The sequence below is a fragment of the Oncorhynchus tshawytscha genome, unplaced genomic scaffold, assembly GCF_018296145.1.
Source record: "Oncorhynchus tshawytscha isolate Ot180627B unplaced genomic scaffold, Otsh_v2.0 Un_contig_4271_pilon_pilon, whole genome shotgun sequence".
NCBI lineage: Eukaryota > Metazoa > Chordata > Actinopteri > Salmoniformes > Salmonidae > Oncorhynchus > Oncorhynchus tshawytscha.
The window spans coordinates 240350-267500 of NW_024609745.1; the positions used below are offsets into that span (position 1 = coordinate 240350).

At 47.1% G+C, this 27151-nt stretch overlaps 1 protein-coding gene across 12 annotated transcripts in view; it reads right to left on the reverse strand.

Moving 5' to 3' along the window:
• neo1a (neogenin 1a) overlaps positions 1–27151 on the reverse strand; it is a 231512-nt gene that overhangs the window by 87392 nt on the left and 116969 nt on the right. For all 12 annotated transcript variants that reach the window (XM_042317506.1, XM_042317500.1, XM_042317498.1 and 9 more), the window contains exons 3-4: positions 16089–16364; positions 10924–11074 (exon numbers count right to left, since the gene is read on the reverse strand). In XM_042317506.1, coding sequence (XP_042173440.1) covers positions 10924–11074; positions 16089–16364 — 427 coding nt within the window. The remainder of the gene's footprint in view (positions 1–10923; positions 11075–16088; positions 16365–27151) is intronic.

A 27151-nucleotide genomic window follows, 5' to 3' on the forward strand; every position in this document is an offset into this window, starting at 1 on the left:
CCAATGGGACAAGGACATCCCTGCCGGACAAACCCTCCTCTAACCCGGACGACACTGGGCCAATAGGGCGCCACCCCATGGGTCTCCATGGGAGAGGAACCTAGAACTATAGCCCAGGTTCCTATATCTGTCCAGGCTCCCAGCGAGCCCAGGTTCCTATATCTGTCCTCTGTCCAGGCTCCCAGCGAGCCCAGGTTCCTATATCTGTTCTCTGTCCAGGCTCCCAGCGAGCCCAGGTTCCTATATCTGTCCAGGCTCCCAGCGAGCCCAGGTTCCTATATCTGTCCTCTGTCCAGGCTCCCAGCGAGCCCAGGTTCCTATATCTGTTCTCTGTCCAGGCTCCCAGCGAGCCCAGGTTCCTATATCTGTCCTCTGTCCAGGCTCCCAGCGAGCCCAGGTTCCTATATCTGTTCTCTGTCCAGGCTCCCAGCGAGCCCAGGTTCCTATATCTGTCCTCTGTCCAGGCTCCCAGCGAGCCCAGGTTCCTATATCTGTCCTCTGTCCAGGCTCCCAGCGAGCCCAGGTTCCTATATCTGTTCTCTGTCCAGGCTCCCAGCGAGCCCAGGTTCCTATATCTGTCCAGGCTCCCAGCGAGCCCAGGTTCCTATATCTGTTCTCTGTCCAGGCTCCCAGCGAGCCCAGGTTCCTATATCTGTCCTCTGTCCAGGCTCCCAGCGAGCCCAGGTTCCTATATCTGTTCTCTGTCCAGGCTCCCAGCGAGCCCAGGTTCCTATATCTGTCCAGGCTCCCAGCGAGCCCAGGTTCCTATATCTGTTCTCTGTCCAGGCTCCCAGCGAGCCCAGGTTCAATATGAGAACAACAATTTGAATATGAGTTGTGACTCCAGCGCTGTGCCTCTGCATCTGAAGCTGGGAGAGGTCACACACACGTGCTGAGCTCATCTCTCTCATTTTTGATAGAGCCGTCGGTCTCTAGAAACGGAAGTGGAATATCCGGTGCTGCACTGGGCATTGGTTGGTCGGCCCGGGTCACACTGTCTAAACAGGACCAGACGGGAATCGTAACACTCATAACAAAACATTCATTATTAAATGGGCAGGAGTGAGTCGTTCACACGCAACTTTTTTTTAATGACTCACCCTCTCGCTTTCATTTTTTTGTGACCAACTTTTTCTTTAGTTTGTCATTTTTCCAGAAGGGGTTTTACATTCTAAATCCTGTTCGTTCAGATATAGTCACACATTCAGTTAGAATATTTGCATGACATATTTCTAAAACTAGCAGAGAAATGCAACAAAGACAAACAGCTTCAACAGTTTAGTAATGTTCTGTATGCAAGGAAAACAAACAAGACCCTCCCCAACCCATTCCACCCAACCTCCTCAGTCCCCATTCCCCCACCCGCATCCTCCCTCCCCACCAGAAAACCATGTTTCCCATCCCTTCCCACCCTGCATAGCCCCCCCCACCCAGATGAAAGCATGCCTAGCACCCCCTCCCATCCATCCCCTGAGTCTCACCTTACATTACCCCAGAGGCAGTAGGGATGACAACACATATTGATGGTGTGTGAATTTAACCATATTGCTATCCTGTCTGAGTAATCTAAATGTAAGAAGTACTTTTGGGTGTCAGGGAAAATATATGGGAGTAAAAAGCACATTTACTTCACTACATTCCTAAAGAAAAAGTATAAGTTGTCAAAAATATAAATAGTAAAGTAAAGTACAGATACCCCAAAAAAACGACTTAAGTAATACTTCTCTCTCCCGTCCGCCCGCTCGCCTGCTTGGCTGCGCTGCACGGTGAATGCAAACTATTGTGCAGCAGACCCAGGTGTTAGCACTCAGGGAGAAAGCAGGCTGAACCTCCCTCTTTGGCTGAGGCACAATCAGCACTGTGGTGCATTTGGAAAGAGCTTTTGGGGGTGGAGGGGTGAAGAAAACATTCCGTTTCATTTGAGAGCCCCTATCGGGGTAGTAGATGGGTGCTTTCTTTATGCAAACAGATAACATCTGTTGATCTGTGGGGAAACTGCGAGGACAAGCCAGCTTTAGACGGCTCTGAGCTAACAGCGGTATAAGAACAGACGTAAAATAAAAATCAATGCGAAAAGACCCAGCCTTGGCCTGGCCTCTTGAATGAGTCATCCATGAAAGTGTTTGTTTTCCTCCGTCTCGTAATGGAAACCCACAAGGCCCTAAGATGGAACTACTCCTGCATACCTTATTTTGATTTGCTTTTCACCAGAGCACTGAGACGACGGCGTACCGGTCTTTGGATTAGCGTATCACAAAGCTCGTAACCTACGTAAAATACACACATCAGAGGTTATGAATGTTCTTCTGGCAAGGTTAGGGTATGGAGGAAGGCCCTGTATATGTCATTGGTAACTGAGTGCAGGGTAAGGACAGTGGATGCCATGGGGGAGAGAGCCATGTCTGGGATGTGTAGACTAAACAGACAGACTGTAAAGAGTTCTCCTCAGCTCCAGTGGCAGAGAACAGCATGTCTGTCTGTTTTCCCAACTAACATGGCAGTGATGTCACTCCAAGTCTTCATCGATCATTCTAGCAGCAGTGAGAAACAGCCAATCCGATAACAGATACAGCCACAGAACTCTGGTAAGAATCCAGCATAGGTATGTGGTACTGGCCAACTGTAATAGAGACATTAGTGACTGTAAACTTTAAATCAGGGACCAAGTTCATTCAAAGAGTTTGTAAAATGCAAAAAATTGTTGCTAAACCATCAATGACCTCCAATGTGTTTCATTCAGACAGTATTAATAGGACGTACAATAACATGAGCATTTATGAGTCTCTTCTCCGAGCCAAAGCTCTCGAGGTGAGGGAGCCATTTTGTTTTGTGTTCCGATGACACATGATTTGTGCCTGCCCACCAACACCGCAGCAGAGCGTTACGCCACGACGGCGTTTCCACGCACGCTCCAAACCCGTTTAATAAGAGGGTTATAAATCTGCCGTGCAGAAACGGCGAGCTAGCAAAAGGCAGGGACTCGCCGTTAATCTTGTTAATACTGACGCTGCACAAAAGAACGAGCGAAAATCACAGCCCATTAACATTGATAGGTGGCGTCTGACGGGCCTTCTCCCAGACGCAGAGGAAAACTGCTGCCTAACATCTATATATTTCTACGTTGTGTCAATTTTCAGGGCCTCTTAAAAAATCATTTTTAAAGAGCGCCGGCAGGGAGAGTGCAGCGATTAACCTAAAATTGGATCGAGAACGGAGGTCTTGCAAACTAGAAATCAATCAGAGGTTGGGGAGGGCGGAGTGAGCAATAGTGCTGTAATCAGTGTACAATGAGGCTGGGCCAACTTCTAACTAGCATAAAGCAGTAGGCAACCCAGCGGCCACCCATAACAAGCAGATGGAAATGATCATGTCTGTCTGAGCAGCTACAGTCCATCTACACCAAGCCTATTCACGCCTCTATTGGGGATTACTACAAGATCAGGTCATCAGGTGAACTTACTCAGGGCTGTGTTGCCTACAGTGTGCCACTAACTTTGAGGAAAGGCGAGGAGGTCATTTCCTCTACTCTGATAGAGCAGAAACAATGCTCAGAGAATGAGAATGTCAAGGACGCGGCTACAGCGATGGGGAAAGCATGGAGGATACAGACGGCCGTATGTAATAAAAAGGTACAGTGTGAGCTGGGAGAGTTCAGGGGCACAGAAGCCCCGAGGTCCTATTGACACCCCCGCCGGTAACGCCACACTCCAGCACAGGAAGTAGGACTTCTCAAAGCCACAGAGGGTAGAAAGTCATCCCATTACAGTCCCACTGAAAAACACATTTCCCCCGCTGAACACCATTCATACATAAGTAAATATCATAAACCAAATCATATTGAAATGAGGGAGCCAAGACAAGAAGAGACCCGCTCTGAGAGGCTTGAGGCATGATTTACATGCAATGTCAACTCCGTCGCTCGCCCGTCATGCATTATTCATCCTTTTTATTGACTGCCGGGGATTCTATTAGGTGATAGCAGGATATTTGCCAGAACAAAAGCTGACGGTCGCTTTCATGATCGTTGGCCTTGCGTGTACAGAGCTGATTGACGGGCAAATTCAAAGGGTCGCTACAAGCCTGGGTGTTTTGTAGGAGATTCAAGACGGGGTGAAGAGAACCATTTATATTCAACACGCGACTTGCAACATACCATCCTGCTAGTGCTTAAACCAGATTAACGGCAAATCTTATGTCTTTGGCTATAGGTATTTTTTTTACAAAGCTTCAGTGTGTCTGGGTCAGAGAATTAGGAACGAGGCTTCTTCACTTGGAAAGGAAAGGGGGATACCTAGTCAGTTGTACAACTGAATGAATTCAACTGAAATGTGTCTTACGCATTTAAGCCAACCCCTCTGAATCAGAGGTGTGGGGGGCTGTTTTAATCCACGTCATCGGTGCCCGGGGATGAGTGTTTTTATTTGACCTTTATTTAACTAGGCAAGTCAGTTAATTAAGAACAAAATCTTATTTACAATGACGGCCTACCGGGGAACAGTGTTTATTTATTTATTTGTATTTAACTAGGCAAGTCAGTTAATTAAGAACAAAATCTTATTAAAAATGACAGCCTACCAGGGAAGAGTAGGTTAACTGCCTTGTTCAGGGACAGAACAACAGAATTTTACCTTGTCAGCTTGGGGATTCGATCCGGCAACCGTTTGGTTACTGGCCCAACGCTCTAACCACTAGGCTATCTCCCGCCCATAGCGTCTTTTAAAAAGGGTCACCTGTCATGACTTCATCCCACTGCCCGACACTAGCAGATCCACACCACCAGGGGGCTACATAGGGACACAGCCTTGCTGATGCTACTGATTTGACCTCAGAGCTAGAATGTACAGGCAGAAGTAGCAGAAGTAAAAGGCTGAGCATTGAGCATCATCTTTTTGCCTTTATACATTATCAGGGTAGAGACACCATGTTGTATGTTATGACCAGCTCTTGCAACAGCTACATGTTGCAAAACATCTAACAGAGTAAATACAGAGCTGACTGCAGCAGTAATTATTAGTATTGCTCATTTGTGGACCCACAGTGGTCTGGGTCTGCGTACCCACAGTGGTCTGGGTCTGCGTACCCACAGTGGTCTGGGTCTGCGTACCCACAGTGGTCTGGGTCTGCGGACCCACAGTGGTCTGGGTCTGCGTGGACCCACAGTGGTCTGGGTCTGCGGACCCACAGTGGTCTGGGTCTGCGTACCCACAGTGGTCTGGGTCTGCGTACCCACAGTGGTCTGGGTCTGCGTACCCACAGTGGTCTGGGTCTGTGGACCCACAGTGGTCTGGGTCTGCACCCACAGTGGTCTGGGTCTGCCCCCACCCTAAAAGTGGTCTTACACATCAAAACAGTTTGGGCTACCCACAGTGGTCTGGGTCTGCGTACCCACAGTGGTCTGGGTCTGTGGACCCACATGTGCACACTCCCCCCCACCCTAAAATTACAATCAAAACATTTTGGCTACCCCCCTCTTGCCAGCGGAGATAAAAACATATATATATTGTTTAAGAGTAGTTTTTTGCAATTGTACACATTTTGCCATAAGGTGGAGAGAAAAGTTCAGATAGATTTTTTATTTTTTTGCATTTTCAAATTAAAACAAATATTAAAAGATATTAGACAATATAACAAATGACAATAACCTTACAAGACAACAGACGTGTGTACATAAAAAATACAAATGTCTTTTTTTAAATACACACAAATATACACTAAAAGAAAGTCAAAATAAAAAGAGACGTTAGATCATATGGTCACCTGCCGTAAACTACATATTATACATTAAGTGTGAAACATTATATAAAGATTACATAGAGATGCAATCAATATGATGTGTGATTCTCCATATAGTCAATAAAAGGTTGCCAAATTCTGTAAAATGTCTAACTTATTCCTCAAGCAGTAAGTGATTTTCTCCAGTGGGATACAACTATTAACTTCTGATAGACACATTGCAACCGGCAGGGAGGAATCCGATATCCATTTCAAGGCAATACATTTCTTGGCAATCGCTAGCAATATTTCTGTTAGGCAAAGCCAAACTATAAAGCTAAGATTGGAATTAGTGAAGTTACCCAGTAGACAGACCTCCGGGTCTAAAGGGAATGCAACCCCGTGAATTGAGGATACTGTATCTCAAACCCCCTGACAGAAACCGTGTAGTTCTCAACACTGCCAAGTGGAATGAAGGAATGTTCCTTCATCTGAGCCACATCTAAAACATAGGGAGGCGATATCAGGGTTGAACTTGTGCAATCTAGACAGGGTGATATTGAGCTGATGGAGGAAATTAAACTGGATAACTGTTTAGAAATGTAATATGTTATCCGAGTGAGACTGACTAACAAAATCAATGGGGGAGCCACAGCCGTTAATTTGACCATGATTACTAAGTTTAGATAGGTCAATTATTCTGGCTGCTAGCTATCAAAAAAATGTCAGCTGACATGAGCTAAAGGAGTGACTCTCAGTGACCGACATAAGAGAAAAAGTGCTCATTCACAACCACAGCCACTGTTGAGTAGAATGAATCTCCAGACCTCTCTAAGAAACAGACTGGCCAGAGGAGACCTTGTAGAGGCGGCTCTGTAGAGGAGTCCCTGTAGAGGAGTCCCTGTAGAGGAGTCCCTGTAGAGGAGTCCCTGTAGAGAAACTGCTCATTCACAACCACAGCCACTGTTGAGTAGAATGAATCTCCAGACCTCTCTAAGAAACAGACTGGCCAGAGGAGACGCTGTAGAGGAGTCCCTGTAGAGGAGTCCCTGTAGAGGAGTCCCTGTAGAGGAGTCCCTGTAGAGGAGTCCCTGTAGAGAAACTGCTCATTCACAACCACAGCCACTGTTGAGTAGAATGAATCTCCAGACCTCTCTAAGAAACAGACTGGCCAGAGGAGACGCTGTAGAGGAGTCCCTGTAGAGGAGTCCCTGTAGAGGAGTCCCTGTAGAGGAGTCCCTGTAGAGGAGTCCCTGTAGAGGAGTCCCTGTAGAGGAGTCCCTGTAGAGGCGTCCCTGTAGAGGCGTCCCTGTAGAGGCGTCCCTGTAGAGGAGTCCCTGTAGAGGAGTCCCTGTAGAGGAGTCCCTGTAGAGGAGTCCCTGTAGAGGAGTCCCTGTAGAAACGACCCTGTAGAAACGACCCTGTAGAAACGACCCTGTAGAAACGACCCTGTAGAGGAGTCCCTGTAGAGAAACTGTAGACCCCTCTCCCTCCAACTCTCCATCTTAAAACATATTCTCTCTGACTCATCCTATAAACAGTTTTTTTATCAGGCCAGAGATGCTACCGCAGCGAGACGTCAACCACCTTTGAGTGTCAGCGCCAGAACTTGAACATAAATCAACATCGTCCTCTTACTGAGTCATCGCCATCTCCACACATCTCCATAAACTTCCTGTCGTGGGAGATACGGGATTCACAGTCTACTTCAACAGCTCTGATAGCAATACGGTTCCATACAGTCGACCAATTATGAGGCTCAGTACGGATTCCCTCCTCTTTTCCTCCCTCCGTTCCAATTATTACAAAGTGACAGGGCTTCCTGTCCTCTGAAGTCTTCCTGGGAGGGAAGGGACGCGCTGAAGGAGAAACTAGATCAGATCTCCACTCTGCCAGCGGTTGCTTAATTGTCAATCCTGTGTTACAATGTTAGAATGGCCTAACTTAATGTATTCAGCACACGGCTGTGCGTGTTCCTGGGTAAAGTGGCCTGGGTAAGAAAGGAGGACCTCCCATTTGTTCAGCACAAGCTCTAATTAACAATGTAAGCACCCCCTCAACCCCCCATCCCAGAGTACCACAAGGATATTTGGAATGTGCGCAATGAAGAACATCTATTGTAATGCATATTTAACTTAACTCTCCTTTTATCAGTCTGCCACACTCAGCTGTGGTTTTCAAAAATGACACACTGCATCCAAAACCAATATACCGAGATAGTCAACTCTACCGGGACTGAGACAGAGGCTGATATGAAAGTGTCTGACACTACGTTGAAGATGTTCTCTCCTTAGAAGGAGACAATGTCCTTGTCAAGCTGAACTTCAGAAGAGGCGTGTTAAAATGTGCGAGACAACGTTCTTAACCAAAATAATGAGCCCTCATCTCTCGTCTCGGTTTCTTAGCCTGTCCCCTTCACTTACATACTTATTACCGGAAGGGACAAACTGAAAACACGGCTGTGTGGTAACCAGGTAAACCTCACACAAACCAAGGCAGGAACTGTGGAATTGGCCAGAACTCGACCCTGTGTGCGTGTGTGTGTCAGTGAGTAGAGTCCTGTGAGTGTGTATAGAGACCATGCAAAAATGAAAATGAATACAAGGGTTAACTCAGATAGCCCACGTAGCCACTCTGTTAGCTATTCTGTCCACACAACTCTCCCAGGGGGTTTGGCTTGATCCACTGCTCTCCCAGGGGGTTTGGCTTGATCCACAGCTCTCCCAGGGGGTTTGGCTTGATCCACAGCTCTCCCAGGGGGTTTGGCTTGATCCACAGCTCTCCCAGGGGGTTTGGCTTGATCCACAGCTCTCCCAAGGGGGCTGGGGGCTCTCCCCAGGGGTTTGGCTTGATCCACAGCTCTCCCAGGGGGTTTGGCTTGATCCACAGCTCTCCCAGGGGGTTTGGCTTGATCCACAGCTCTCCCGAGGGGTTTGGCTTGATCCACAGCTCTCTCCCGAGGGGGGCTTGTTTCCCGAGGGGCTTGATCCACAGCTCTCCCGAGGGGGTTTGGATTGATCCACAGCTCTCCCGAGGGGTTTGGCTTGATCCACAGCTCTCCCGAGGGGTTTGGTTTTGATCCACAGCTCTCCCGAGGGGGGGCTTGGCTCCCCGAGGGGGTTTGATCCACAGCTCCCCCCCGAGCTCTCCCGGGGTTTGGCTTGATCCACAGCTCTCCCGAGGGGGTTTGGCTTGATCCACAGCTCTCCCGAGGGGTTTGGCTTGATCCACAGCTCTCCCGAGGGGGTTTGGCTCTGATCCACAGCTCTCCCGAGGGGGGTTTGGCTTGATCCACAGCTCTCCCGAGGGGGTTTGGCTTGATCCACAGCTCTCCCGAGGGGGTTTGGCTTGATCCACAGCTCTCCCGAGGGGGTTTGGCTTGGTCCACAGCTCTCCCGAGGGGTTTGGCTTGATCCACAGCTCTCCCAGGGGTTTGGCTTGATCCACAGCGCTCCCAGGGGTTTGGCTTGATCCACAGCTCTCCCAGGGGTTTGGCTTGAGCTGGCTCCCAGGGGTTTGGCTTGATCCACAGCTCTCCCAGGGGTTTGGCTTGATCCACAGCTCTCCCAGGGGTTTGGCTTGATCCACAGCTCTCCCAGGGGTTTGGCTTGATCCACAGCTCTCCCAGGGGTTTGGCTTGATCCACAGCTCTCCCAGGGGTTTGGCTTGATCCACAGCTCTCCCGAGGGGTTTGGCTTGATCCACAGCTCTCCCGAGGGGTTTGGCTTGATCCACAGCTCTCCCAGGGGGTTTGGCTTGATCCACAGCAGGGGGTTTGGCTTGATCCACAGCTCTCCCGAGGGGGGTTTGGCTTGATCCACAGCTCTCCCGAGGGGGTTTGGCTTGATCCACAGCTCTCCCGAGGGGTTTGGCTTGATCCACAGCTCTCCCGAGGGGGTTTGGCTTGATCCACAGCTCTCCCGAGGGGGTTTGGCTTGATCCACAGCTCTCCCGGCTCTCCCGAGGGGTTTGGCTTGATCCACAGCTCTCCCGAGGGGTTTGGCTTGGTCCACAGCTCTCCCGAGGGGTTTGGCTTGGTCCACAGCTCTCCCGAGGGGTTTGGCTTGGTCCACAGCTCTCCCAAAGGGTTTGGCTTGATCCACAGCTCTCCCAAGGGGTTTGGCTTGATACGCAGCTCTCCCAATGGGTTTGGTTTGATACAGAGATATCCCAAGGGGTTTGGTACGATACACAGATATCCCAAGGGGTTTGGTTTGATCCGCAGCTCTCCCAAGGGGTTTGGCTTGATACGCAGCTCTCCCAATGGGTTTGGTTTGATACAGAGATATCCCAAGGGGTTTGGTTTGATACACAGATATCCCAAGGGTTTGGCTTGATACACAGATATCCCAAGGGGTTTGGCTTGATACACAGATATCCCAAGGGGTTTGGCTTGATCCACAGCTCTCCCAGGGGTTTGGTTTGATACACAGATATCCCAAGGGGTTTGGTTTGATACACAGATATCCCAAGGGGTTTGGCTTGATCCACAGCTCTCCCAGGGGTTTGGTTTGATACACAGCTCTCCCAAGGGGTTTGGTTTGATACACAGCTCTCCCAAGGGGTTTGGTTTGATACACAGCTCTCCCAAGGGGTTTGGCTTGACACAGCTATCCTAGGGTATTGGCTTGATCCACAGCTCTCCCAGGGGAGGGCTAAGAGTGTGACACTCTCCCAGGGTTTTAATTTATGAACTCCCTGACACGGCTGGCAGCCCGACCTTGTTGTCTCCCTGCTTAAGTGGCAGTATTGTTGGCCCCGTCGGTGGCGCGCTCAGACACTCAGGCCCAGTGGCGTTAACACCTCGGGGTACAGGCGCCAGCTCTTTAAGTGTTTGCACTTTGGGCACAAGGCACAAAGGAAGCTGGTACTGCTATAGGAGTGTGACTAGGAACGTCTGAGGGCTAGAGGAACATAGTCACACTACCTTACGGACATGTTAAATGACTGATTCAATCATCAAATTGATTCAAACACTACAAATGAACACAACTTGATTTCTGTGCTAATATGGATGGATATAAACAAAGTAACTTATGGCAATGAGATGAAAAAAGTATTTCCAGTTAGACAGCCATTTGAGGTCATTTACAGCCATTTGAGGTCATTTACAGCCATTTGATTTATACTGTTGAGTTGGAAGAAATGGGTTCGCAAGGAATACACCTTAAAAATCCTCTCTAAGAATAGGGCTTTCGGGTCCCAACTCACCTCTCCTCAACAAGCTTGTCTCCCACCATCCATCGGACGTAGGGCGTTGGATAACCCGTCACCACACACGGCAGCAGCAAACTGGCCCCCACCACTTTGGTCACAGGAAGTGGCTCTACCAGGAACTCCAGTTGTCTCTCCTCTCCGGTTTCTGTCCAAACAAAGAACAGGGTCGACCTCTGGTTAACGTGTGTCATCAAAAGACTCCCATCCTGATATCTGATCTGGATCAGTAAAATGAACAACACCTCTGGTGACCACTCAGGAGGTCACCCAACTGGCTGAACTGCTTTGCCCAAAGTTAACCTCTTGAGATCGTGAAAAGACTGACTCTGAAGGTATGATTAACCTCTTAATTATTTTAAGACATTGGGGGGGTGTCAATTTCAGTCAACTCAAGAAATTAGTTGAAATTCCCTTCAAACAATTGCATGAATTTTCGATGAGGATTTTTGAAGTTAACTCAATTGTAATGGAACAGACCCCAAACTGCCCCCCATATTGTTCTCTCAGTCAACTGTTTCAGTCCATGTATGGTACCACCAAAGAACTCCTGAAACGGCATGTTGCTTCTATGATGCAAAACATCTTGTGTGTATGTGTGTTTTGAATACACTCTCAGCCTCGGGGCCACACCTACTGGGAGACATAGAAAAATACATCAGCTGGGACTCGTTGAAGTCTGACTTACCACCTCTAATATCTTCTCTGCACTGCCTGACAGACCCCAGACTTTAACAACTCCACTAAATAAAAGTTCTGGGGGTTGAAGCTGTGACAGTGGAATTCAGCCCCCTTTGAGTGGAGATTGAGGTTCCCTCTGATAAGCCCACTGGGGGCTCTCTCTCGCCGTGTGTGTGTCTCTCTCTCAATTCAAGGGGCTTTATTGGCATGGGAAACACATTAACATTGCCAAAGTAAGTGGAGTAGATAAATGTGCAAAAGTGGAATAAACAATCAAAAAAATTAACAGTAAACATTACACTCACAGAAGTTCCAAAAGAATAAAGACATTACAAATGTCAAATTGTGGATATACACAGTGTTGTAACGATGTACAAATGGTTAAAGTACAAAACAAAAAATAAATAAGCATAAATATGGGTTGTATTTACAACATTGTTTGTTCTTCACTGGTTGACCTTTTGGGCTCCGGAGTGGTGCAAGACTTTTGCATCCCAGTGCAAGAGGCGTAACTGCAGTACCTGGTTCGAATCCATCACATCCGGCCGTGATTGGGAGTCCCATAGGGTGGCGCACAATTGGCCCAGTGTCAGCCGGGTTTGGCCGGGGTACGCAGTCATTGTAAAAAAGAATTTGTTCTTTACTGACTTGCCTAATTAAATAAAGGTTAAAAAATAAATAAAAAATCAAATTTGGTGTCAACAGGTCACAAATCTTGTTACTGTGATGCACACTGTGGTATTTCACCCAGTAGATATGGGAGTTTATCAAAATCGGGTTTGTTTTCAAATTCTTTGTGAATCTGTAATCGGAAGGAAATATGTGTCTCTAATATGGTCATACATTGGGCAGGAGGTCAGGAAGTGCAGCTCAGTTTCTTCTCGAGTGCCAGGTCTGCCTACGGCGGCCTTTCTCAATAGCAAGGCTATGCTCACTGAGTCTGTACATAGTCAAAGCTTTCCTTAAGTTTGGGTCAGTCACAGTGGTCAGGTATTCTGCCACTGTGTACTCTCTGTTTAGGGCCAAATAGCATTCTAGTTTGCTCTGTTTTTTTGTTAATTCTTTCCAATGTGTCAAGTAATTCTCTTTTTGTTTCCTCATGATTTGGTTTAATTGTGTTACTGTCCTGGGGCTCTGTGGGGTGTGTTTGTGAAAAGAGCCCCAGGAGCAGCTTGCTTAGGGGACTCTTCTCCAGGTTCATCTCTCTGTAGGTGATGGCTTTGTTATGGAAGGTTTGGGAATCGCTTCCTTTTAGGTGGTTGTAGAATTTAACGGCACTTTTCTGGATTTTGATAATTAGTGGGTATCGGCCTAATTCTGTTCCGCATGCATTATTTGGTGTTCTACGTTGTATACAGAGGATATTCTCTCGCTCTCTCTCTCCATGAGGCCGGGTCAAATGTGTTCATGCTGGAGGTAAATGACTTGAGTGGAGGAGTGGTACACCATGTACAAGTCTCTCAGTGTGTTCAACTGGCAGTAATGTCTGACCACGAGGGGTCTGCTCCGAGTATCGGCCACTAGTAGTCTACAGACGTTTTTTTTTTTTTTTATTATTAAATAAATGTATTTGAGTGTTTACAAGCATTCGTAAGTTGAGTCTGATAACAGTTAATATGATAATACTTGTGGAATATAAAAATACTTGCTTGATACGTTTTCCAGTTTCTGGAAATACTTTGCAAATGCAACTTATTTCTATGTGAAAACTGGAACGGTCGATTCATTCCTTTTCTATGTTAGTAGACACTTATCCACAGCAACTAATAGTAGTGAGGACATACATTTAATACTGGTCCCCTGTGGGAATCCAACCCACAACCATAGTACTGTAGACACCATGTTCTACCAGATACAACCATAGTACTACAGACACCATGTTCTACCAGATACAACCATAGTACTGTAGACACCATGCTCTACCAGATACAACCATAGTACTGTAGACACCATGTTCTACCAGATACAACCATAGTACTACAGACACCATGTTCTACCAGATACAACCATAGTACTACAGACACCATGTTCTACCAGATACAACCATAGTACAACCAGAGACACCATGTTCTACCAGATACAACCATAGTACTACAGACACCATGCTCTACCAGACACCATGTACTCTACCAGATACAACCATAGTACTACAGACACCATGATCTACCAGATACAACCATAGTACTACAGACACCATGCTCTACCAGATACAACCATACAGACACCATGCTCTACCAGATACAACCATAGTACTCTACCAGATACAACCATAGTACTACAGACACCATGTTCTACCAGATACAACCATAGTACTACAGACACCATGTTCTACCAGATACAACCATAGTACTACCAGACACCATGTTCTACCAGATACAACCATAGTACTACAGACACCATGCTCTACCAGATACAACCATAGTACTGTAGACACCATGCTCTACCAGATACAACCATAGTACTACAGACACCATGTACTACAGACACCATCTACCAGATACAACCATAGTACTGTAGACACCATGCTCTACCAGATACAACCATAGTACTGTAGACACCATGTTCTACCAGATACAACCATAGTACTACAGACACCATGCTCTACCAGATACAACCATAGTACTGTAGACACCATGTTCTACCAGATACAACCATAGTACTACAGACACCATGTTCTACCAGATACAACCATAGTACTACAGACACCATGCTCTACCAGATACAACCATAGTACTACAGACACCATGTTCTACCAGATACAACCATAGTACTACAGACACCATGCTCTACCAGATACAACCATAGTACTACAGACACCATGCTCTACAACCAGACACCATAGTACTACAGACACCATGTTCTACCAGATACAACCATAGTACTACAGACACCATGCTCTACCAGATACAACCATAGTACTACAGACACCATGTTCTACCAGATACAACCATAGTACTACAGACACCATGCTCTACCAGATACAACCATACAGACACCATGTACCAGATACAACCATAGTACTACAGACACCATGCTCTACCAGACACCATGATCTACCAGATACAACCATAGTACTACAGACACCATGCTCTACCAGATACAACCATAGTACTGTAGACACCATGCTCTACCAGATACAACCATAGTACTACAGACACCATGCTCTACCAGATACAACCATAGTACTACAGACACCATGCTCTACCAGATACAACCATAGTACTGTAGACACCATGCTCTCTACCCAGATACCAGATACAACCATAGTACTACAGACACCATGCTCTACCAGATACAACCATAGTACAGACTGCTCTACCAGACACCATGCTCTACCAGATACAACCATGCTCTACCAGATACAACCATAGTACTACAGACACCATGCTCTACCAGATACAACCATAGTACTACAGACACCATGCTCTACCAGATACAACCATAGTACTACAGACACCATGCTCTACCAGATACAACCATAGTACTACAGACACCATGCTCTACCAGATACAACCATAGTACTACAGACACCATGCTCTACCAGATACAACCATAGTACTACAGACACCATGCTCTACCAGATACAACCATAGTACTACAGACACCATGATCTACCAGATACAACCATAGTACTACAGACACCATGATCTACCAGATACAACCATAGTCTACAGACACCAGATACAACCATAGTACTACAGACACCATGCTCTACCAGATACAACCATAGTACTGTAGACACCATGCTCTACCAGATACAACCATAGTACTACAGACACCATGCTCTACCAGATACAACCATAGTACTACAGACACCATGCTCTACCAGATACAACCATAGTACTACAGACACCATGCTCTACCAGATACAACCATAGTACTGTAGACACCATGCTCTACCAGATACAACCATAGTACTGTAGACACCATGTTCTACCAGATACAACCATAGTACTACAGACACCATGATCTACCAGATACAACCATAGTACTGTAGTACTATGCTCTACCAACATGGTGTCTGACAATTCCAACGATTGAATGCTGTAAGATACTGTTCTTAATTCTAAACTGGGTGGTTCGATCTCTGAACGCTGATTGGCTGAAAGCCGTGGTATATCAGATCGTATACCATGGGAATGACAAAATCATTTTTTACTTGACTTTGGTAACCAGTTTATAATAGCAATAAGGCACCTCGGGGGTTTGTGATATATGGCCAAAATACCATGGCTAATGGCTGTATCCAGGCACTCCACGTTGCGTCTTGCATAAGAACAGCCCGTAGCCGTGGTATATTGGCCGTATACCACATCCCCTAAGGCCTTATTGCTTAATTATACAACTATTGTACCTTTTCTTTCCTCTGCCAAAGCAGAGATGCTGAAGAAAGGTTATTGCGCACACTACAGATGTCTAGATCGGTCCTTATATAGTATTACCTGGCAGTATGTAGAGCTATATAGTATCTATAGTATTACCTGGCAGTATTGTGAGCTGGGCCTCTTCACTGGTCTTGGCGGGCCCAGCGTTCTCCACCATGCAGCGGTAGAGCCCAGCGTCGGCCTCCGAAGCGTTGCTCACCACCAGGGCTCCGTTGGGTAGCTGCACCAGCCTAGAGCTCAGCTCCAGGGGCTCACGCTCACGCTCCCACCGGGCTAAAGGCACCAGGTCTGGGTTGACATCGCAGGCCAGAACCTGGCTGTCTCCCAGGCGTATGCTGGCTGCTGCCGGCTGGCTGGAGAACCGGGGCATACCTGGGGAGGAAGAGGGAGGAGGGTTGGTGTTAAAAGTTCATGTTTTTCCATTTCTGTTCTGCTGTTGAATTGATGACACATAAGCATGTTTGAGTTGAGAGGAGAGCGAGAGAGAGGAGGAGAGCGAGAGAGAGGAGGAGAGCGAGAGAGAGAGGAGGAGAGCGAGGAGAGCAAGAGAGAGAGGAGGAGAGCGAGAGAGCGAGGAGGAGAGAGAGGAGAGCAAGAGAGAGGAGGAGAGCGAGAGAGAGAGAGAGCGAGCGAGCGACCAGAGAGAGAGGAGAGAGGAGCGAGCGAGAGAGAGAGAGAGCGAGCGAGCGAGAGAGAGGAGAGCGAGCGAGAGAGAGGAGGAGAGCGAGCGAGAGAGAGGAGGAGAGCGAGCGAGCGAGAGAGAGGAGAGCGAGCGAGAGAGAGGAGGAGAGCGAGCGAGGAGAGGAGGAGAGCGAGCGAGAGGAGGAGAGCGAGCGAGAGAGAGGAGGAGAGCGAGCGAGCGAGAGAGAGGAGGAGAGCGAGCGAGAGAGAGGAGGAGAGCGAGCGAGAGAGAGGAGGAGAGCGAGCGAGAGAGAGGAGGAGAGAGAGCGAGAGAGAGGAGGAGAGCGAGCGAGAGAGAGGAGGAGAGCGAGCGAGCGAGAGAGAGGAGAGCGAGCGAGAGAGAGGAGGAGAGCGAGCGAGCGAGCGAGGAGAGGAGCGAGCGAGCGAGAGGAGGAGAGCGAGCGGAGGAGAGAGCGAGAGGAGGAGGAGGAGAGGAGAGAGAGGAGGAGAGCGAGAGAGAGGAGGAGAGCGAGAGAGAGGAGGAGAGCGAGAGAGAGGAGGAGAGCGAGAGAGAGGAGGAGAGCGAGAGAGAGGAGGAGAGCGAGAGAGAGGAGGAGAGCGAGAGAGAGGAGGAGAGCGAGAGAGAGGAGGAGAGCAAGAGAGAGAGGAGGAGAGCGAGAGAGAGGAGGAGAGCGAGAGAGAGAGGAGGAGAGAGAGAGAGAGAGAGGAGAGAGAGAGAGAGGAGGAGAGCGAGAGAGAGGAGGAGAGCGAGAGAGAGGAGAGAGCGAGAGAGAGGAGGAGCGAGAGAGGAGGAGAGCGAGAGAGAGGAGAGCGAGAGAGAGAGGAGGGCGAGAGAGAGGAGGGCGAGAGAGAGAGGAGGGCGAGAGAGAGGAGGGCGAGAGAGAGGAGGAGAGCGAGAGAGGAGAGCACAAGGAGACAGATCAAAAGAGGCTTGAGTTCTGCCAGTATGCTACTGCCTCCAGCTACACAGCTGTACAACCAGTTGCATGTGTTTCATCAGGAAATGCCTACGTGTCTGTGTACGAGTGGACCTGGTCTCAAATCAGACAGAAATGGGACAGAAATACATTATTCCAAATCCGATCCATTTCTAATCCATGTGTAAGAGGTAATAACCCCAGCCTGAACTACTCCTGGCTGTGATCCACGTTGGTGTAAAGTAATGCATGTATCCCTGACAGAACGCTCCAGAACCCAGGGAAGCTCATTTGCTGTAGTGAGAAAAGATTTTGCAACACTAATTAAAAAGCTGAATCCACAGGCTGTTTGTGTTCCTCTCCCTACTTTCATCTGTGATAATTATTTCCCGCGTTTAAAGCCATTGATCTGAAACCTCGGTCTGTGCCGAGCGGCGTATGTCAAGAAACGACACGGTGACAACATTTTATTTTGAAAGAAACCCTGACCGAAATGGAAACACGGTGCAAGTATACTATAATATAGAAGTTAAACGATCTGGTCTTTAAAAACATTGGGCCACTTCACACACACACACAAAAAAATGGGGGAAGAATTCAATGTGAGGCCTGTTAATGTGATGGTGGCCTGTGTGAATGTTTTGGTTGGCCGAGCTGTTTCCCTGGCGATGCGGAGTCAGTGGTTGTTGTTTGTTCTGGCTCGGTTGAAGCTGTGTGTCCGCAGACAGGAAGAAGTGTTGAAGCTGTGTGTGTGTGTGCGCACTTGCGTGCGTGTGTGTGTGTCTCTCTCTCTACAGGCTTTGGGCTCCCCTCTCAGGGGGTTGGGGTGAGGGAGGTGAGAGAGTGACAGCTCTGGAATATATCCCACTTCAGAGAAGGCTGAGAGCCGAGACCCCCGGGCACCGCTGAGACCCCGTCTCCACTCAGCACCACATCGCGTCTAACTGTTGGTGTGTGAGAGATAAAGCAGCAACACATAAACAAACACCTCCATAGTGGTGTCGTCATACATACATAAAACAGCCTGGTTTCTATGCTCTCTGTATTACTGTATAAGACAGACAAAGTGAAACACTGCAGATTTCTCCACTACACATTCACTCTCACAGTTAAAGTCCACATAGAACCTCAAAGGCCTCTGAGTTGATGTGGCTGCAGTGACAGAGAATCCATCCTATAGGTCTGCCTCTCGGGGAGATTCTGATCTGGAAATGCAGCACTGTGTTCGGTACAGGACATTCTAGGCAGCGATGAACCGTCAAATACAACCTTGAAAACAATGCCTGAAAGGGGACCTGCCTCCAGATGTGTGGGATGCATATAGCCTGGCATATACATGGCCGCCCCAGGCCTCACAGCTGCCTGAGGACCCCAGGGACATCATTAAATAGCTATGTTGGAAAATAGGGAGGAAACTGGGGTTAGTTAGGACGGAACATCAACAGAGGGAGGGAAAGAACAGAACCGGTACTATATTGTCCATTTAATGGAAACGAAAGGAGACACTATCACAATACCCAACCTCACACACAGGTGGGAGTGTATTTTATCAGCCTGGCTGACTGGCTGGATGACTGACTGGCTGCCTGGATGACTGGCTGCCTGGATGACTGACTGAGCAGTGCCCTGAGCACCTTCTCCATGCTCTTTACTTTGTATTTAGGCCCTGGAGCTACAGTGGTGGCCTCCCTTTCCTGTTGCCACAGTGGTGGCCTCCCTTTCCTGTTGCCACAGTGGTGGCCTCCCTTTCCTGTTGCCACAGTGGTGGCCTCCCTTTCCTGTTGCCACAGTGGTGGCCTCCCTTTCCTGTTGCCACAGTGGTGGCCTCCCTTTCCTGTTGCCACAGTGGTGGCCTCCCTTTCCTGTTGCCTCATCAGATCTACAGTGGACCTGAGTTGAGTTCATCGATTTGTGTGTGTGTCTGTGTGTGTGTCTGTGTGTGTTATAGACAGGAGATTCTAAAGCTAACACTAAATTAATCACAATTCTCCCATTTAATCGACAGGGTGGCTCCTGATTTTCCAGCCGCCTGCCAGACGGTATCTATCACTGCTGCACCGACGATCTTTACTCTTATTAACACTGAGTGATGAGATAGGCCCATATCAACTTAGAGCAATAGAGTTTTAAGTGTTTGATATGCAGTGCGAATGCAGGGCAGCTTCCCCTGTAGGTCTGTAGTGTACGGAGCTGCAATTAAAAAACCTATTCCACTCAGACTGCAAACCACATACTTAACAAATGTCATTTCTGGAGCTCAAGTCAAACTACCAGGGAAGATGACTAAGAAATCTGCTTAATCTTGCGTCATTCCCTGATCTAAAAACCTACATTACCTGCATTTGTTGGTAGTAAAAGTAATGATCATTCTGGAGATTAGTGAAACAGCACGGTGTCTGCTTTAAGGACGATACCCGTGAAAAGACAGAGGATCTCCCCACCTCTGAGCATCACACAATGTGGCTCCTACCATTTTAATTGAAAGCAGGTCTAGAATCAGTAAAGAGAGCTTAACGGAATATGCAGGCTTTAGGGATTTTGTATACTCGATTCAACAGAATTAGACTTTTTAGAAGCACACACACACACACACACACACACACACACACACACACACACACACACACACACACACACAGCTTTAGGAATCTCTCCAATGAAATTCAACAGAATTAGTCTCTTTACGGGAGAAAATAGCTGGCGTTCTCCTTTTGACCAGGAGACATTCCTGGAGAGTTAGTCATGCCTGTTTTTCCAGCCCGTTAAGATCAAGTTTCTTTCTCGAAATGAGGGGGGCAGAAAAAAAAAAGTTTTGGGGAATTGCCCACCGTTTGTAAGTTTGTACCTCATACACGGCTATTGAGTTTCAGCAGCGCAGGACTGGTTCTCTAACGGGTGTTATATCCGTCTCCCTGTCCGGTCCTGTCAATGCCAATCATCCAAGAGCAATAGCTGGCCAGTGTTTGTAACAGTGGTGTGGACGGGGCAGGGAGAAGAATGCCCCGAGGCACTGGAACACAGATGAACATTTTGGGAGAGTCTGTTCCTTAATAGTTCAACTTAAAATGATAAATAAAATAAACTAGTTTTTACAGGAAACGTGCCATTGAAATCAAGACCCCTAATGAAGCCTCAATTAAGTGACTTGTGACAAACGAACTGGTGCTACCACCCCATAGCATGTCCCTTCTCTCAGGTACACTCTCACACACTGGCTGAACACACCAACAGAACAATCATTCTTATTGGTCGGGCGCTTGATCCATTCCACCGGGGCACACAGGGCGAGACAGAGTCCGCCGGTTCAGAGCATCAAGCCGTGATTTGATAGGATGACCCTGGTCACTGCGGGGGATATTGTCAACACCCTACCCAATAGGAAGACTAAGAACAGTGTGAAGACATGTGATCGATCAGACGTTTCTCTGTGCCAGACTGAGTGATATTGAAGACGCAGCATCATGCTGATAATGGGGATAATATGCCATGTGTGGGCTATGGTGGGTGTCGTGTCACGTACATTTTTGCATGCTGCAGGGATATTTGCCTTTGTGTTTAAAATCACATCTAGGCATCCATAGCCTATTGTTTCTTAAATTCTATGGTCCGTAGCCAATCCCAGCCATGATCCCTTGAGGCCATATTGCCGTTTAAGAGGTCATTCATTCACTTATTCAAGGTTTTAGGACGTCGCTGAGAAGGTTCATAATCAGGTTCATAATCCTTCCTCTGTTACAATGACTCAGTCAGTCTCTCAACGGTGAGTTCTTTAAAGGCCCGAGGAGGAGGCAGGTAGGCAGTTTTTAAAACACTGATTCACATAATCACAAGCAGCAGATAGACTCATGTTTTCATCCATTTTGTGGCAGTTTACAAAGTGTCGGAGAGACTCGGCTGGGGAAGAATTTACAGAAGCTGTTACGCAATGGTATGAGAAAATAAATCTGTCCCTGGGAAAGTGACAGTACTGTACCTCAGAACCTCTGGGTTGGTAGGAAACACCAATGGCGCTCTGTGGGAGGTCAGGGCTCACATGACCAGGAAAAGGGGGAGGAATCATCTTCCCGGGCAATATAAATAACCAGCGACCGTTCCGCAAGACAATCGCTTACATTTCCCCTGCTTTGGCTGTCAAACATTCATTGGCTTGTTACGTAAATCCAAACACAGCAGTCTCCCTCCAAATCAAAGGCGGCCATTTTGTTCCAGTGTTTTTCTCTATTAAATGAGGAGTTAAGGAGACGAGAGCCGAGCCGTGTGTGTGGGCCATGCTAGACAGGATCCTTGGGACGTCACACTGACGTCACCCCATTGACGTTGACATTTAAAATGGTTAAAGTTAGGGATAGGTAAGGGTTAAGGTTTCAGGTAGTGACATCCCTGAATAGCACTAAAAGTGTGTGTCTGATGTGACCCAGTTCACTGGTGAGTTCAGAGCCTTAAGAGGCGGTGCATATTGCATGACTCCAACACAGGACGATGAATACTTTATACAGTAGGGAGATGAAGACAGCTACGTGCTTGCCTGGCTAGCATCCGCATGAGGAAGAGATTCTGTTTACACCAGCTTGGTTTGTCAACAAATGCATCCTTCCAATCACAAATGAGTTACAGGTCTGACATCATTGAATGGCTGAAGACATTGGTAGAAACTCGTTCACCTACCCAATTCTGTTAGATAAGTGAAAAGGCAGTGAGGGAAATATACCACCTGCAGTGCCTTAGGAAGTATTTACACCCCTTGACAAGTTCCACATTTTGTTACATTGCAGCCCTATTCTAAAATGGATTCAATAAATACTTATCCCTGGCAATCTACACACCATACCCCATAATGGCAAAGCAAAAATAGGTTAGAAATGTTTGATTTTTTTTTTTTAACTATAAAAAACAGAAATAGCTTATTTACATAAGTATTCAGACCCTTTGCTCTGAGACTCAAAGTTGAACTCGGGTGCATCCTGTTTCCATTGATCATCCTTGGAATGTTTCTACAACTTGATTGGAGTCCACCTGTGATAAACTCAATTGATTGGACATGATTTGTAAAGGCAGACACCCGTCTATATAAGGTCCCACAGTTGACAGTGCATGTCAGAGCAAAAACCAAGCCATGAGGTCAAAGGAATTGTCCCTAGTGCTCCGAGACAGGATTGTGGCGAGGCACAGATCTGGGGAAGGGTACCAAAACATTTCAGAAGTATTGAAGGTCCCCAAGAACACAGTGGTCTCCATCATTCTTAAATGGGTCTGAATACTTATGTAAATGTGATTTCAGTTTATTGCTTTGTCATTATGGGGTATTTTGTGTAGATTGATGAGGGAATGTAATACATTTTAGAATAAGACTAACGTAACAAAGTGGAAAAGGTTCTGGGGTCTAAATACTTCCGAAGGCACTTTATATCTAAAGGAAATCTACCACATCCTGAAAAGCTGTTTTCTTGGGGCTCCTCCGTAACCAGTTCTCAGTGCAGCCAGCAAGAGGGAAAAGAACCAATATCCTCTCTGTTCTGGACAGCGTCTTATGACCAGTGAAAACACTGAATTAATCTAATAAAGTAGCAGCTGAGGTACTTTGTCATACTACACAAACACCTGACAAACTGTCACATTGAGAACATTATGCGATGAACAGTCTGGCAGCATCTTCACGACAGATTTATCTTGTTAAAAAAAAAAGTGAAAGGGATTTTGAAAGCGTCATATCTTTCATGAAGATGCAACACCATGTCTTGTGATGCCAATCTAGCGACATTACACCAATGTTATCTAGACAGGGTAATTGGCATCAAGCCTGACACGGAATCGACAGAGAACCCCTACTAAAACACACAAGGCTATTATTGTACGTGTGTAGAGGAGAGGTTAATTGTATCCACCTGCACTTGTCCTTCACAAGCGTGAGGCGACAGGTGTGATTGTGACAGCTCAGATACAACACACTAACACAATGCTAGCCTACATACACAAATTGACAGAGGAAACCAAAATGGCCTCTACTGATACCCTATGAAAAGGGGGATATTGAAGCATGAGAAAGGCCATACACCAATCATACAGCTGGCATCAACCCATTAAAACCTATAGAAGCACAAACAGGTTGTTTTTCCTGACCGTGTCAGTTCAGTCCTAAAAACATGGGAGCCGTCACACATCACAACCCTTCTATAGACTGAACACTCCATAAGTAAGAGACAGAAGATGGATGGCTGACACTGCGGAGGAGAGGCAGCTTCAGACGGGGTAGTTATTTTATCTATTGGACTGGAAATACCAATTCAGGGTGCTGACAGTGACAAGAAAGAGTACACTCTGGGCCTGTAACCAATCTCAGCCCTGAGAAAATACAAGACAACCATAAGACAACCATGGTATTTCAGGTCAGATGACGATCACACATTCTGACTGAATACCAAACAGACTGAAAGACAATGACACCCATTCAACCATTTGGATTGAATTTGAGGAAGTCGGGCTGGTCACTGTACACAAACCACAGCCCTAAATTAACATATAGAGTTTGCGCACCGTCAAGTTGAGAACGCTTCTCACCAGAGGGGTTGACAGGAACAACCTGGCTTGTGTGCAGGTGGCCAGAAATCAATGGCGTCTTCACATAGCTGCTGTTAGAAATATCTCCCTGGGACAAGAGACTAAGTGAGCCGTTAAACCGCTTCAGGTGCTGCCCAGATGTTGGAGCTACGTTGAGTTCATAAACATTTAGGAGGGCTGTGTTAGGGTGTGCGCGTGTGTGGCGTGTTGGGCCAGAGGCCCAGCTGCCTTGAGTCTCAGAATAGGAGCTTCTAAGCAGAGAGTCACATCATGTTTACAAAGCCTCTCAGTCTTCAGAGAAGTGTTCATACCAAAGGGCTCAGGAAAATTCATTTAGACATAAATCAGGCTTGCTGGGTCAGTGCGAGACGTAACATAGAAACAGTTAGCATGACGGCTAATTTACCACACAGAGCTACCTTGATGGGCAACATTGCTTAGAATTTCCACTATCGGCTGAATGACAATTGTTTAAGATAAATCCAACTTGATCAATCCGGTCTAGACAACAGCTGACAGTGGCACATAAGAGGACCATGTATCAATCTACTGCTCTGACACACTGGTTGGTTGGTTGGCACACTGGTTGGTTGGTTGGCACACTGGTTGGTTGGTTGGCACACTGGTTGGTTGGTTGGCACACTGGTTGGTTGGTTGGCACACTGGTTGGTTGGTTGGTTGGCACACTGGTTGGTTGGTTGGCACACTGGTTGGTTGCACACTGGTTGGTTTGGTTGGTTGGTTGGCACACTGGTTGGTTGGTTGGTTGGCACACTGGTTGGTTGGTTGGCACACTGGTTGGTTGGCACACTGGTTGGTTGGTTGGTTGGCACACTGGTAGCCTGTCAGTGCCTGCTGTGGGCCCGGGGGAGGAGGCGCAGCAGGGTGCATGGCACAAAGATCAATTGTTTTGAGAGAAATGTTGCGGATGGTGAAAAGGGACAGGACGGTTGCCATGGGAACATCACACACACGTTGTGTGAAGATAATGTGAGAATTGGCTGGCGTGTAGAATTTCTCATTTGAAATGATTATAGTGGTTTTAATAACACGTGTGGTTTTACAATGAAACGGTATTAAACACTAACCTCATTAAAAGGTACCATAACATAATGTGGGGGAAAACAACTTACATTTCTACATGCTCCAATAGAAGACGGCAATCTATTCACCCATACATCTAGATGGGGTGTCCCGAACAGATGCCTGAGCAGAAGAAATAACCATAAATGTATTGGCCAAGGAGGAGAGGCTATATGGACACGCCTGGTGTCCAAACGGATGACGTACGTCGCACAGCTGAGAGTCGAGTGTGGAGACGAATGGATTGGGTTCAGTCAGACGTCCTGATGAGCCCTTCCCAGCTACTTTACGCAGGCTAGATCACAGCAGCAGCATGGTGCTAGTTAAAACTGGTCAAACAAAGTGATGTTAATGTCTATGGGTGAGGGAGAAATAACTTGTAGTATTGGTCGCCCACCATCTCCAATTTGTACCATCCCCACTTGATTTTATTTTGGGTAGGATGGGAGCCTACATGAGTAATAACTTGTAATTTTGGTAGTTACCATCTGGATGTCACTATGATGCATAATACAGGTAGCCTAGCGGTTAAGAGCGCTGGGTCAGTAACTGAAAGGTTGCTGGTTCAAATCCCCGATCAGACTAGGTGAAAAATCTGTAGATATGCCCTTGAGCAAAGCACTTAACACTAATCGCTCCTGTAAGTCGCTCTGGATAAGAGTGTCTGCTAAATGACGAAAATATAATGAAAATGTCTACACTACTCAATGGGGAGCAGACAACAACATGGAACACAGTGTCCTTCGCTTTCCGTAGGAGGGAGAAGGAAGTAAATAGATAGTGTTACAATATATTGTAGTGATTTTCACTGAAAATGTACATTTAACGTTATGATTTCAAATTCTTTGTCTGCCGAAGTTGAAACTTGGAAGTGTTGATTGACAGGAGTCAACCATTCAGTTTTTAATCGGACTACAAAACTGCCTGTCACCCTGCCTGATATTATCTCCACCATCAGGCTACTTCCCTCTCCTTACTGGCCTGATATTATCTCCACCATCAGTCTACTTCCCTCTCCTTACTGGCCTGATATTATCTCCACCATCAGGCTACATCCCTCTCCATTACTGGCCTGAAATTATTTCCACCATCAGGCTACTTCCCTCTCCTTTACTGGCCTGATATTATCTCCACCATCAGGCTACTTCCCTCTCCTTACTGGCCTGATATTATCTCCACCATCAGGCTACTTCCCTCTCCTTACTGGCCTGATATTATCTCCACCATCAGGCTACTTCCCTCTCCTTACTGGCCTGATATTATCTCCACCATCAGGCTACTTCCCTCTCCTTACTGGCCTGATATTATCTCCACCATCAGGCTACTTCCCTCTCCTTACTGGCCTGATATTATCTCCACCATCAGGCTACTTCCCTCTCCTTACTGGCCTGATATTATCTCCACCATCAGGCTACTTCCCTCTCCTTACTGGCCTGATATTATCTCCACCATCAGGCTACTTCCCTCTCCTTACTGGCCTGATATTATCTCCACCATCAGGCTACTTCCCTCTCCTTACTGGCCTGATATTATCTCCACCATCAGGCTACTTCCCTCTCCTTACTGGCCTGATATTATCTCCACCATCAGGCTACTTCCTCTCCTTACTGGCCTGATATTATCTCCACCATCAGGCTACTTCCCTCTCCTTACTGGCCTGATATTATCTCCACCATCAGGCTACTTCCCTCTCCTTACTGGCCTGATATTATCTCCACCATCAGGCTACTTCCCTCTCCTTACTGGCCTGATATTATCTCCACCATCAGGCTACTTCCCTCTCCTTACTGGCCTGATATTATCTCCACCATCAGGCTACTTCCCTCTCCTTACTGGCCTGATATTATCTCCACCATCAGGCTACTTCCCTCTCCTTACTGGCCTGATATTATCTCCACCATCAGGCTACTTCCCTCTCCTTACTGGCCTGATATTATCTCCACCATCAGGCTACTTCCCTCT